We start from the raw sequence: 15,754 nt of genomic DNA on the forward strand, positions 1-15,754 counted from the left end.
TTAATTTCACATATCTAGTTTGTTTTATACTTTTTGAGTCCTGTGAGATACTGATATTATCTCCGAACAGATGAATAAACCAAGATTCTGTGAGAAAAAGTTAAATATTATCATTGATAAAACACAATGAAAAATTCAATTATTCTCAGATGTAAGTGTATTTATAACTATAATGACTGAACATGATAATATAAGGTATTTTAAAGTATCTATAGTTGAATCAATATTTAAATGTGCAAATATTTTACATAATTCAGATAATTTACTTAATAAATTTCCCTCCTAATCTTAATCAGCAATATAAAGATACTGAATATCTTATCATCATGTACCCTAACATTGCCAAAGTTCAATCTCTTTTGTTCTGGTATATGTCTACAGATATCCCCTAACTTTGCCAGTCATTTTGTAAGTGTGTGCCATTATTTCAAGGGTGATTAAATCAGAGTCTAAATGGAGGAGCTCCAATTCATCATCAAGATGAGAAAAGCTGCATCAGTGAGTCAATAACGTCTTTTTTTTTAATAAAAATGAGCACATTAAAAAGAGGGGACTTTCCATAAACCATTTTTTAAAGCACATAGAAACTATTATTATTTGAAGAATATTCCATGAATGATAACTGCTCTATGAATATGACTCTACTTGGCATTATTATCAGTAATTTTTTTGAGCACTTGAACAAAGCAGAGATTTCTGAGGGGTTGTTTTTTGGTTCTGTTGGTTTGTTGTGTTTGGTTTGGTTTTCGATGAATGCCCTGGCCTACACACAGTAATGCTACTTACTAGTACTATGTGGAAATCAGATGGCAAAGATTGAAACTATGTTCCACAATTAAAAAAAACAAACCACCAAGAAAACCCCTTTTTCTTCCCCCTCTACTAAGGCATGGAGGAGTTCTTCAGTCGACAGTGTAGACTATCTGCCTTATCCATTATCACTACCCTTAAAGAAACTCTACTCTGAGGGGCACGATTACCACCGTTCCCTCAGTTCCCTTTTGCTAGGTGGATATTAAGTCACATCTATGTTTTTCCACCATTTTAAATCCTATTTGGAAGCAAACTAGGTTCAAACACGTATGCATCTGTACCTATGTGCCAAAACAAAATACCCACAGCATCAGGTGCTGGGCCAAGGAAGGAGCCATAGATAACGTGCTGTAACTGACTCAGTTTCCTGTACCAAAGTGTTTCTTATAGAATGTTTTCTATCCCTGTCCTCCTCAGTGGACACACACACATATTAAATAGAAAAAAAAAGCCACAAGCACAGGAATTCTAGACTTCTCTTCAGCCTATCGAACCCTTAATGTGACCAAGCTGATGGGACACTGCTAGGCAGGATCACTATACTCACTGGTATCCACTTACTAAAGAAGGTGATGGACTAAGAATATGTGAACACCCAAGGTTCTGCTGAACATGCCTGGAAATTTAAACCTTACATTATTTGTCTGCACAATAGCTTGTTGCTATAGACCACTAAATGAAGGATGACCAGAAATAATTTTTTAAATTTTTGTGAAAAACAAAAGATATACATCCCATATACACAAAATGCATGTGTGTATAATATACAGCATATACATTCAGTTAAGATAAACTAATCCATTGGACTAGTATGTATATAAATTACATGTACATAGATATTATATTATAGGTTACATATTGGTTTTACATTCTTTATGTATATGTATACATGGATATACATCCAATCTTAAAATAGATTAATCCACTGCATTATTTCCAGGGCATCTTATAACTATAGTTATTTCTACTTTGATTAAATTCTATCATCTAGCTCTAATTGGAATTTTTAGGAAAGTTTAGTTAACATAAAGTGTATAATCTTATTTCTAAATATTTAATTTTCTAGGCACAGATTTTTTACAATGAGGCACTGCTAGTTTATGCTTTTTCAGTATTAAGCTTACATCTTTGCTATAAATACCCTATGTAAGATCAACTTGCAAAGCTGGATGATCACATGCAGATGACAAAGAGTACAAGCCCAAGAAAGAAAAGATACAGTTTTACTTTCTGTCATTTAAAATTGTACAATTATGTACATCAATTATGCTTCAATAATAAATAAATTTTTAAAATAAAAAAATGAAAAGCATCACAGCCATGAAATAAAGGAACAAATAAATAAACAAATAAGTAACCTGTACAATCAGCTCTTTTCAGTTAAGGAGCAGACCAAAGTTGGCAAGTCTTCTCTGCTAAACTAGGTTGCTGAATTTTACCACCACTTTCACTGTCAGTTTGAATCATCTTTGGAGAAAGAACTGAGAAAACAGAACTGTGTCTTGGCTTGGCAAGCAACAGCAGGACAGAAGTGAGAGAGGACAAAGAGCTTCCTGCTGTTGATTTCTTCCTACCTTCTTTTTTGTTGTTGTTCTGGAGCTGGTAGTAGAAACAATGCTAATAGGATCCTCTTCTGATGATTGGAAAAAGGCTCTGAAATGATTTATTCATCTGGCTCCTGACCACTGTTGTTAAAAACAAATTTTACAGACTGCTCTACTGTTCCCCACCTAGGAAGCTACCGAGGATGTCTCAGCTCACGTGGAGAAGGAGAATGAATAATCATTGTTTCAGTGGATAATCTTAATTTTTTTCCTTAGAATTAGAATTTTTTTCATTTATTCCAAAAGGTTTCACATTAGATTTTATTTAATGATTCTCAATAACAACATTGTTGGTCTACCAACCATACTGAATGAAAAAAATAGCATGATAATGATTAGCTCCTTTTGAAGGTATTTTAGAATTGCCTATATGTTTTCCCAGTAGTAAGTAGGCAATGAAGCAATCCAAAGAGAGGAAAGAAAGTCTAAGAAACCAGTAACCATTTTAAGGTAACTGGAACAGCAGAAATGAGAATTCATGTCAAACAAGTTAGGAGGATGGAGCTTCTGCGGCATAAGTACCAACATGTCAACAATTATACTTGAAAAACAAAATCCTTTACACATACACACAGAATTTTATAGTGATATATGCCAAAATAAAAGAAATGATGATGAAAATCCCTTTTGGAACTGGTTCCTCCACATTTTATTCCTGCTCTAAAGAAAATAAAGTAGAATAAATAAGTCATCTATTTCAGATTGTCTGCCCTCCACCTCCTCCTGGAGACCCCAAGTACTCCCAGTTTCCAATTTCTCCCAGTTACTATACTCAGGATTCTGTGGTACATTCAAAATATGCAAATCTGAGTTTTCATAAACAGAGGTAAGGACAGATTTTAGAAGCATGTCAGGGATTAGATGTGTGTTCGGTGTGAGAGAAGTGGATGAACTCACCATTGATAAAAGGAAATTCAATTAAAGGCAGGTGGATAGAGAGGACAAATTAATACAAAAATAGATCTTCAAGAAGAACAGTACATTAAAAACCCAAGTTATGAAAAGTAAACAAAGACAACTCAAGCTAGGTTGAGGAAGAGGGACGAGGAAGACACCATCATACTCATGGCCAAAAAAGAATGTACTGGAATTGTGGCATCTATGTACATGGTAGAGTGGCAGACTGGAAGATGGGGGAGAGAAATATGCCAGCTCACTGCTGCCCCTTCATCTTGCTCTTTGCTAGTTTTATTTTCCTCAGCTGCAGACCAAAAGACTAATATTAATCCCAGGCAACTTCAAGGCTAACATTTTGAAATTCAGGTGTCCTTTTGCTGACTAATTTGTTGTAAAACTGGTTTAAAAATTTTACTCAAGGACTTATTATTTACTGAAATTTATTTCAGTTACTATACCTAAGACCTTGGATGATTTCCATCCTGTACAAGGAGAAATAGAGGCCCAATATGCCCTATAAAACATACTACAAAATTCTTAGTACTAGTAGATTTTCAAATCTTTCTGGGACAATCTGTTAACTTCTTGAGCAAAATGCTGCTTTGGGTCTATTTTTGAATCATTAGAAGTCTATCAATTTCCTTTTACCAGTATTCCTCATTTTTGTGGCAGTTTTATTTGAAAGGCAATGAAATAATTCTAATGAATATTTGAGCATCCAAACTGAGGCTCTTTGGAAAACTTTCTCTGTTCTACAATTTTCCATTTAAAAAAGGTAACCAGGAATCACTCTGCTTTCTCCATCTCCTCCTTCATAAGAATTTTTTGTCTTGGTTTATTTCCTATTTCACTTTGCAAGTTTTTATGAAAGCAGTGATTTCCTAAACAAAGTTCCCACTCTCCAAGTGGTATACAAGCCATCCAGTGGAATACAGAAGAAAATATAAACATATATTGTAATCTAAAAAATATATTAAACCTTACTAATAATTAATATTGGCCCTGCTCAAGCACACTTTATCCTCCCAGTGTTGGTCACATATTACCTAGGGTAAAAGATGCAACTTGAAAGGAAAAAGAGAATTTCACAATTTGGAGAGGGTTAACAGAGGCACCGTGAATGCCTTCTTTTGACAGCATTATAGTTTAATGTGCCTGCTTTTAGGAGATTTATAGCAATTATCTTAATGGTAGAGTCTTTACTACACTACATGTATTAGTATTATTACCATGACAATCCACAACAAACTTAGCTGCTCAAACAACATAAATTTATTATCTTACAGTTCTCTAGGTCAGAGGTCCTACATGAGTCCCACTGGGCTGTCAGCAGACCGAGTTCCTTTCTGGAGGTGCTGGAGGACAATCTGTTTCCTTTCTCATTCAGGTTTGTTGGCAAATTCAGTTCCCCACAGTGGTATGACTGAGGTCTCCATCTTCTTGCTAACTGTCAGCTGAGGGCCATTCCCAGCTTCCAGAAGCTGCCCCACTCCTTGGACCCTGACATTCTTTATCTTCAAAACCCCAGCAACAATAAGGCAAACCCATCTCATGCTTTGAATCTCTTCTCTCTTTTCTCTCATTGCATTTCTCTGACCCACTCTTCTTCCTTCCTTTTCCACTTTTAAGAACTCATGTGCCTAGACTGGTCCCACCTGGATATTCCAGGATAATCTCCCATTTGAAAAGGTCCCTAACCTTAATCACAACTGCAAAGCTCTTTTTGTCATGAAAGATAACATATCAAGGATTCTATAAAGGAGTATAGGTATGTATATGTATGACTGAAACATTATCCTGTACAGCAGAAATTGACAACATTGTAAGCTGACTGTACTTCAATTTTTTTAAATAAAGGATTTGGGGGATTATGCTCTAGGTATCTTTGAGAGACCATTATTCTGCCTCCCACACCATGAAATTGTTTTGTGTCACAAAGAGGTTCACTTGCATCCCTGTACCATAATAAATAAACATTGAAAATAAAAATTTTCTTAACTGTTTAAATACCTACTAAATGAAAGATTTGGCCTATTATTTGAAAATATTAAAATGTCCCATCTTTCAAATTACAAAACAACCACTGAATGGCATTGACATTTACTAGATGAACTTCAATAAAAGCCTTGGTGTATTTGATGAATGAATTTTAAGTGCTAGTAAAAAGTTAGTTGGGTTCCAACCATGTACTTCTGCTTTTTGCATTGACTAAGCATTGAGAATGAACTTAAGACAAGCTGTCAACACAAAGTGAAACTAAAATTTGTGTCCATGCAAAACCTGCACTCAGGTGTTTAAAACAGCTTTACTTCTAATTGTCAAAACTTAGAAGCATCCAAGATGTCCTAAAGTAGGTGAATGGATAAACTATGGTGCACACAGACTTTTAAATAATATTGAATATTATTCAATGCTAAAAAGAAATGAGGTTTCAATCCATGAAAAAACATGGCAGAAACTTAAATGCAAATTACTAAATGATTCAAAGCCAATCTGAAAAGGCTGTATTCTGTTTGATTCCAACTATACGACATTCTGAAAAAGGCAAACTATGGGAACAGTAAAAAGATCAATGGTTGCCAGGGGTTAGGGATAGGGAAAGGGATGAATGGGTGATTATATAGGATTTTTAGGGCAGCAGAAATACTTCGTATGATATCATAATAATGGATACATGTCATTTTACATTTCTCCAAACCCAAAGAATGTACAACACCAAGAGTGAACCTTAATCTAAACTATGAATTTTGGTGATGATGATGTGTGAGTGTAGGTTCGTCAATTGTGATAAGTGTACCACTCCGGTGGGGCATGTTGATACTGGAGGAGACTATGCATGTGTGTGGGCAGGGGACATATGGGAAGTCTCTGTACCTTCTCAATTTTGCTATGAACATAAAACTGCTCTTAAAATAGTCTTTAAAAAAGCAAAGAATAAAATAAGAAATAAAGAAAACCAGATTTTTACTTGTTTTATGAAATATAAGATGAAAGTTTGAAAAATAATTGTACACTGCTAGCTTTCTTTCACCAAAATAACATCATATCAAATGAGTGAAAAAAGGAGTTTTAAAATAAAATCTATTTAAAATGTTTATTTTGTCTTCATCTCATCCTTTAAAAGGGATGTTTGTGTTTTTAAATGGACACTACTAATATAGCAGTAATTTATATAACATAAATATATTGGTATATGTAAATATTCTTCATAAATAAATAAACACAAATATACATATACTTACAGTGCATGTCCTAAATTTTTACTTATCGTTGTAAGCCACCAAGTTGAAAATTATTATACTAATAAGTTTATACTAAATATATTTGGTTGCTAAATTATAAGTTAAAACTGCCTAAACAAAATGCTTATCAATCTGGTATCATCATTTTTGCAAAAGTTTTATAACAGGTAAGTCAGATCTTGATTTGTCATCATTTCAATTTGCCACTCAAAATCTCACAAAAGAATGGTTGCTAAGGAGCCCAGAATCTTTCCACTTTGGAAATATTCAACAAAAATTTTCAAAATACCACTTTTTCGAATAGGTAACTGAATTTTAAACACTGAACTTTAAAAGTCACTGGCACATTTGAGATCTCATTTGTACTTCTTTAGAGTGTAGGAGATTTTATTTGCTGGTTATCTGAACACATGTTTCCTCACATCTTGATGTGAAAACATCCAAGTAAAATTTTCTAAATACTTTAGCAACAGATAGAAAACCTCTGTTTCTCCTGGTTTCTCCATGGTTGTTCTGTAATGGATTTTTTGGTGACTAGAAAAACTAGTCACAAGCAAGCATGTATATATTATAGGCCAGTGGGTAATAAATTACTGATAATGATCATAATTTTACTTTTCTTTGGTAGAATGGATTTTTCCCCTCTCAAGTCATGCTATTTATTTGTGTGTGTTTGTGTGTTTGTGGCTGGTCAGCACACACGGCATGTTCCCTTTACAAATTCAAGTTAAATCCATCCCACTTACCAAACTATTCCCTGAGCCCCGGAGCCAATAGGCTTTAGGTTCTGGTAGCGCTTGAGAACTGTGAAGGTTGAGTCTCCCACTTCCACACTGTAGAACTGGTTGTCAACTTTGCTTTTGCTCATGTTGTAATGTTTGGCAATATATGACACATCCACTTGTTTATCGAATCCCTGCAAGAAAGAACAACAGAAACATGAGACGAGCGGATGGGACGACCAGGGTGACAATGAGATCTACAGAAGCCTGTTCTTTTAATGATTACTAATCCTTGTCATCTGTGATCACTATATAAACCTGCACTTCACCAAGGAAAAAAATATCTGTTAGTCCATGTAAGATAACCCGGAGTAAAAGATCTTAGAAAATATGCAAAGAAAATTCTGTTTTCAATATTAAAACTATTTACAATAAAATATTTTTAGGTTAGATCTGAATCATCTTTTCTGAAATGTTTCATTAAACTCATATATTTATGCAGCAAACGTCTAACTGAACATACACCAGCCCGAGAGACTAGGTTAGACACTTCAGATCCCTGATTATCTGCTTTAACAGTCATGTGAGGAAGAATAAAAGGCGGTATCTACATTCCTTTCTCAGAAAAAAAAAAATTGACATACAAAATAATGCATAGTTTTAATTTTTTAATTAGGCAAGTTTGAGTTAAATAGTGTTGACTTTGTTTGTCCTCACTAATACCAAAAATACTACCATCCTGCATTAAACATTGAAAAATTTTAAGTCACTAACACTATTCTAAAATTTCCATGACAGCTTTTTTATTCATTGCAAGCTTAGATTTTAAATCTCAATTGCTGTATCTTTTGTTTATCATTAAGAGAAGTTCATCTATTAATTACATTTAGCAATTGAGAAAATTGTTATTTTGGATCATGATTTATGAATGTATATAATGTAAATGTCCATTATTCATTATTTGTGTTTACCCACAAGTGATCTTATATTACTTTTTATGATATTAAATAGTTTGGATTCTATAGCGAGAAGGGACCTTCCAGAATATAGTCTAGCCTTTTCCTGGTGGCACACTGGTGGATGTCTACCCAATAGTCATTCCTCTCCTTCTTGCTGATCTTGCTTAACTTTTGAGCACTCTCGTATTCCATGGGCTCCTTTCCAGTCCCAGCACTTGAAAATTGAATGGTCTAAACCAGTGGCTCTCATTAGAGTTGACACTAACCCTTAGCAGGCATCTGGGAGCCCTGTGGGCATGTTTTGGTGTACCACAAGGACAGGAGGTGTGGCTGGCATTTAGTTGGCTTAGCAGACAATGCTGGTTGTCCTGCAATGAGTGGGGCATTACCACACAATGAATAATTTCCTACCTACCTCACAACTTTTGAGTATGTCAAAACTTTAATTAGAAAAAAAACAAAGTAAACAAAACAAAACAAAACAAAACAAAAACTGACTTTAATATTCTGAGACCAGAATTTAAACCAAAGGACTTTGTATGGTTTTAATATACACTGACCTTTGAATAGCTAATTCCCATATAATTTGAAAAAAGACTTAAACTTCCTTAGGTTCTGAACCTCTAGTTGGCCATAAAACCATTTCCCTGGACATTTTTGGCATTTCACTTCTAATAAAAAATTGAAATGGAAGTAGAGACTAATTTGCTCCTGTGTTCTTGGACAGGGAGGCAGGCAGCATCAGCAATGTAACTGAGGACTGCGTGAACATGCGTGGCAAAACCTGCACATCTACTGCAAGAACCTTAAGACTCCAGACAGGCTTGAGAGCACTATATACGCGACAGGCACCAGCCTATGATTGGGAGAGAGATGAAGGCAACGATCCAGTACAAACACTCAGAGCCTCAGAGAGCAGAGTGGACTACAGATTAGGAATTCAGGTTGTTTGGGCAGAGACCAAAAATTCAGGTAGTTTACAAATACAATAATGAGAAGTCTGAAATCCAGGAAGCCATCTGTGAAACACAGAACAGGAAATTAAACAAGACTATTAAGAATCAGGGCACTGTAAGCCCATTCACAGAGACTAAACAGGGTTTAGAATTTAGAGGATGGTTGTGAACGATAGCGGAAACAAGAACATTATTATTTAAACAATCCTTTGTTTCAACTGCAGTATCAGGAACTTTTCTCCACACCGTAGTCCACTTCTACTCCATACTTTTTTGATGTATCAGTAAACTAACCCTATTAAAGTCGTTTTTTCCCCTTGGCTAGGAAAGGAGGGTTTTTTTGTTTGTTTGTTTTTGTTTTTTGTTTTAAAAAGCAACTGGAGCTAGACTAACAAAGAATTCACCTTCCAAGGTTAATCTGGGAAGAAGTGCCTGATTTGCAATTCGTCATGTTCTGATCCTTCTTTCTCTCTTTTAATATTCTGGTTTCTGACCACCCACATAATTCTTAGCACACACTAGTCTCATCAAACCCAGGTAAGCAATTTCCCTTTTCCCCACGTATTCTCCTCACCTCTGAAATGTCGCTTATTCCAACTGCACTGCATATATGTACTAACCACTTGTAATGACCCTTATGTCCCAGATCTCTGACACTGGATATACAACGATGGGATAGGTCCCTGTCTAGGTGGAGGCACCCAAGTAAACAAGTGGTTAAATATGGATGATATATCTTATAGCAGAATAAAGAAAAGGTGCTGAGAGCAAACAGAGAATATCAACTAATTGCCTATATCTATTCATTAACACTAATCCACTCAGCTACTATGTGTAAACAACCATAGATGCCAAGTCATGCTATAAAACTGGCAATGTTGGAAAGGAGACTCGATTTTTGTTTTCTCTGGCTAACTGTGTCCTCAGACTTCTCCTCTTATTGGTTCTCAGACGTGAATATGAATTGTACCACCTGGGGAGCTTGATAAAATACAAATCACTGACACAACACCCCGGAGACCTGGATTCAAGCTGTCAGGGTGGGTCCTGAGGATCTGCAGATTACTAGGCAGTTCAGGTGGTTGTGATTTGAGGATCTGAGGCTCTGACTTTGAGAAAGACAGCTTATAACAATCATCCTCACGGTGTGCTCCCTGGAGCATCAGTATCAGCATCCCTTGGAGACTTGCTAGAAATGCAGATGCTCACTCCCACCTCACACCCATTGAATCAGGAACTCTGGAGGGTGGGGCCCAACAACCTGTTCTAATAAGCCCTCTAAGTGTTCTGATGCATACTGAAAATCACGCACTGGAGTGGAGTAATTGCCTGAAGACTGTAAAACAGATCATACGGCTCTGCCTGACGTATTTGGAAAGTAAATTATTATATTATTTATTATATTTATGTGTATTATATTATATAGCAGAAATAATATTTCTGCAACTGCATCAGGGAACACACTTTGTGTCCTTACACATTGCCAAATTCCATTGTTTATGGCAAAGATAAACTGAGAACCAGAGTCCTAGTTAGAACAAGGATTACCCTACACCTCAGATTCAAACATTTGAAAGAGATCCACTGTCCCCAGATTCAAGGACAGGCAAAGTTTTGTATTTAGACAGGCCGACGGCTGGCCAAATGTTACAATGGAGTATATCATTTCATCCCAGCAATTGTTCACACACAGTTAGAGAAGCACCCTGTAATTTTTCCCAGCGCATACCTAGAACAGGACTTTTCATATAACGGGAAAGCTATCTATGGACTTAATGGTAGTTTTGGTAAAATGGTTAATACAATCACAGGGCTTACATGGGGGAAGGAGGGGGAAATTTCAGCCACAATAATACTCCCAGTCAAAAAGAAACAAATAAGCGAAAGAGAATGTGACAATGAAAGTATGTACGTTCACGTATAACAGAAAAATTGTGCTCTACACTGGAATTTGACACAACATTGTAAAATGACTATAACTCAATAAAAAAATGTTTAAAAAAAAGAAACAAATAAAAGCCCTTCAAATAAAATGCCTAATACCCTGACACATTTTCTAAAATAAAAATTACTCAGTGATCTTTTTATCCATCTCAGAGCATATAATTTCTCATAAAAAGATTGCAAGTCATCATTACAAAGTTTGTGAATTCACACACCATATTGGGAAGGCATGACTGGCCAGTAGTTTAAGGTCTACATTCTGAGGTTTTAATACAGATCAGAACTACCTGAGGAGCTACGCCTTGAGCAAAAAAGTCAGTGTCAGGCTTCCAGCAAGTCACAGGGAAACACAGATTGCTGAGACCAACTGACAAGTTTCTAATTCAGTGGGACTAAGATTAGGCCAAGAGTTTGTATTTCTAGCAAGTTCCACACTTCAAGAACCACTATTTTAGAGAACAGTAGATGTTAAGAGATGTCACCATTCAAAAAACCTAGCTAGAGAGGCAAAAACTGGATGACGTGCAGGTCAAGCCAAGTAAACACAGGATGGGGAAGTTAAAAATAATGCCATGATGGCTTTCCTTGGTATCAGCACCTCTTTAGCAGGCTCAGATGCCATATTCCCAGGGACATGTTTTCCTGCCTCACAGGTACAATACTGTGCCCTATCAATTTTATCTCAATTAGCTCATGAAAATAAACATTCCATCATCTATTTGTATTAAATGTATACAAAAACACTTGGGAGGAATGCATGAAACTCTCAGGTATTCATAAATGCTCACTGAAATGGAAAGTCTCTTTCCAGAGAAGAAATTAAGAAATTAAGTTAATTATAAATAAGAAAGATTATATTAAAAAATTATAAATCACCACAGTGTTAAGTTTTGGAGACCAATCTGGCTCAAAATAACTATAGGTTTAGAATAGTCTATTCTATTGTTCCTTCAAATTATTTTTAAAAAGAAACTCATTCCTCCACTGAATATTTAATCTTATATTTAAATGACTCAACAGTTTACTTTTATATGGATATAATAGAATTGTCATTGCAAAAGTTCAAAGCAAACTCATTTCTTCCCTGTCCCCCATCTGCCAAAAAAATATTTTAAGCTAAATTAAAAGACTTCATTGCCACCAGCAGTTTGGTAGGCAGAGAGGAAATCTGAACATAATCTATTCTGTGAAAAGACTGCATTTTACGCAGAACTGTGAGTAAGGACCTTGTGCAATGAGTCCCCATCATCAGTTGAGTTGCTTGCCCAGAGCTGTGAAATTCTGCAAAGAAAAATATCCCACATTACTGATCTTATCCTGCAGGCATCTAAAACTTTGATTGCAGTTTTCTCAAATTTAATAACCTGTATGCCAGAAGCACTCCCTCCTTCCCATTTTCATTTGTGCATGACTGGCCTATGATACTACTAGTCAGTCAATCCCTGAGCTGGAAACATCAAGAATTTTCAAATGTTATGTGCTCTTAGTTTCTCTTGAATGATACAGCTGAAAACAGCACCAAGCCTGGATTAGTTCTGCACTTAATACCTAGGAAACCAAGCCCTTTTATTCTTTCATTCATATATTATTTATATGCTGTGTGATTTCAAAAAGGATTTGTACAGCTCACCATAGAAGATACAGAAACAATAAAACCATTAAATCCGGTTTTAAGAACAAATGTCAAATAAAGCAGGCTGGGAGGCAATAGTTTTACCAGAGGACTTAAGTTATGAACATCTACTGCCTTGAGCAAAAACATCAGTTGTCAGGCTCCCAGCAAGCCAAAGGGAAAATGTGACAAAACAACAAAACCACAGTGAGTGGCAAGCTTTGATTCATTAATCTCTTAAAATATATCATACCATAGATCACAGGAAAGGTAAAGTAACTCTAGCACTTAACTTTGGGAAAAAAATATTCAATAGATTTTTATGTAATAACCATTGAATCAAACAACAGGCAATAGATATAATATTTTAAATCAAAGATATAGAAATATGTTTCATATGACTTATGCGATATCAACTTTCAATAAGACAAGGGGAGAAAGAAAGGTGAACCAGTATTAATTGCTTACCTGGTAAAGGTGAACTTTGCATTCTGTTAAATACTATATTTAACACTATCAGCAGGTGAGGAAACTGGCATACGGAGCTGTTAATTGTCTCTAAGTCTTAGATCTATTAATTAGTGGTAACAATATGAATTCAAGTTTGTCCAACTCTAAAATGCATGCTCTTCTTTTATTAAACTATTCACTAGTTCAGCTAAAGTAATTTAGATGTGGTTTTCTTATGATGAGGTGATCTATAGGACTACAGCTTAAGAGAAATGAATGAATAACACATCCTTCTCCTTCATTTATCAACTGAGCCTGAAGTCTGAGCTTAACATTAAATGATTCAGGGTTGAAGTAGACTACCTTGTGTTGGTGATGGACAGCTGGATCTTCAGAGCTGCCTAGAAATTTGGTGAATGTTTACTGGGCACCTACTGAATGCCAGGCACTATTAAAGATGCTACAGGTGTAACTTTGATCTACTTAACAGGATAGCTAAGATGAATTCGCTACAAAACACACCTCCAGAAAATTAACTGGTCAGTTGCATATTATTTTAGTATTGTCATTTAGATACTGGAACGTATCCGCCAACAGTGGTGATTCTGCTTTTGGCACAAAAGACATTGAGCTATTCAGTCTTACAGTCATGACCAGCACACTGAATTGCTTGTGATGCCTCTCCAAGATTGTGATATAAAGTCGGCAGAAACAATGCCTGCTATTCTGTTTGTTATGGCAGAAAGGCATGTGGTTAATCCATTTTAAATCTGAATCAAATGATCTACATATGAGTTTTAAAGGCAGCAGATTTGAGACAAGACTTAACGACATTAAGGATTAGCTTTTGTTCTGTCCAGAGCATGTTTTCCCCATTCAATTTCTTGAAGTGTTACTCTCTAAAGAGGACTGCAGTCTGGAATCTATATCACTTTTATATTGGTTGGCCTAGCAATGATCAATGGCTTATTACTGATCAGTAATGCAGTAAAAACTCTTAAGTCTTAAATTATGTTTAATCACTATTTTAAATTGTGTGAAAAAGCACGTTGTCATTGAAAATAGAGCAGGCACGGCTTCTGCCTGTCTGTTCTTTATATATAAAGAAAGACAATGAGTACTGTTCGAATACCTGCTATGTACCAAGCCAGTATTAGGACCAGATACTGTTTTAGGTGTCTAATAAATCATTTCATTCAAGACAGTATTCTCATTTTGCACTCGAGAGATCCTAGAGCGAGACTTCAGCAAAGGGTAAGAACCTAACTTTTAACTAAGAATCCTTATAATGAGGCCTTGGGCAAGCTTTTTACAATCTTAGTCTTAGTGTCCTTTTTATGGAATGAAGGTAATACATGTATATATTGGAGATATTGTGAGTTTCATCCCAGACCACTGCAATAAAGCGAGACACGTGAATTTTTTGATTTCCCAGTGCATATAAAAGTTACATTTACATTATACTGTTTTCTGTTAAGTGTGCAATATTGTATCTTTAAAAAACCCTTAATTTAAAAATATTTTCTTGCTATTGACTTCAGTGAGTCATAATCTTTTTGCTGATGGAAGCTCTTGCCTGGATGTTGATGGCTGCTGACTGATCAGGGTGGTAGCTGCTGAAAGTTGAGGTGGTTGTGGAAATTTCTCAAAATAAGACAATGAAGTTCACCACATCATTTGACTTCCTTTCACAAACAATTTTTCTGTAGCATGTAATGCTCTCTGATAGCATTTTACCCACAGTAAAACTTCTTTCAAAATTGGACTCAATTCTTTCAACCCTGTTGCTGCTTTATCAGCTAAGTTTGTCATACCCTAAATTCTTTTTTGTATTTCAACAGTCTTCACAACATATTCACCAGAAGTAGCTTCCTCCTCAAGAAACCACTCTCTGCCCATCCATAAGAAGAAACTCCTCATCCATTAAAATTTTATCATGAGGTTGCAGCAATTCAGCCACATCTTCAGGCTCCACTTCAAATTTTAGTTCTCTTTCTATTTCCACCACAACTGCAGTTCCTTTCTCCACTGAAGTCTTGAACCCTTCAAAGTTATCTATGAAGGCTGGAATCAACTTCTTCCAAACTCCTGTTAAATTGATACTTTGATCTCTTCCCATGAATCACAAATGCTCTTAATGACATCTAGAATACTGAATCCTTTCCAGAAGGTGTTCCATTTGCTTTGCCCAGATCCATCAGAGGAATCACTATCTATGGCGGTTACGTTCTTATGAATGTCTTAGATAATAATACTTGAAAGTTGAAATTACCCCTTGATCTATGGGCTGCAGAATGGATGTTGTGTTAGCAGGCGTAAAAACAAACATTAATTTCACCATACTTCTCCATCAGAGCTCTTGGGTGACCAGAGGCATTGCCAATGAGCAGTAATATTTCAAAAGGAATTTTTCCTTCTGAGCAACAGGTCTCAACAGTGGATTTAAAATATTCAGTAAATCATGTTGTAAACAGATGTGCTGGCACCCCGGCTTTGTTGTTCCATTTACAGAGCCCAGGCAGAGTAGATTTAGCATCATTCTTTAGGGCCCTAGG

The 15,754-nt window shown here is 35.8% G+C and overlaps 1 protein-coding gene across 28 annotated transcripts in view; it reads right to left on the bottom strand.

The window, feature by feature from the left end:
• The window catches only part of MAPK10 (mitogen-activated protein kinase 10), a 441,650-nt gene that overhangs the window by 108,014 nt on the left and 317,882 nt on the right, over positions 1–15,754 (bottom strand). For all 28 annotated transcript variants that reach the window (XM_045525000.2, XM_045524995.2, XM_074346840.1 and 25 more), the window contains one exon: positions 7,303–7,472. In XM_045525000.2, coding sequence (XP_045380956.1) covers positions 7,303–7,472 — 170 coding nt within the window. The remainder of the gene's footprint in view (positions 1–7,302; positions 7,473–15,754) is intronic.

The sequence above is a fragment of the Camelus bactrianus genome, chromosome 2 (assembly GCF_048773025.1).
Source record: "Camelus bactrianus isolate YW-2024 breed Bactrian camel chromosome 2, ASM4877302v1, whole genome shotgun sequence".
NCBI classification, from domain to species: Eukaryota; Metazoa; Chordata; class Mammalia; order Artiodactyla; family Camelidae; genus Camelus; species Camelus bactrianus.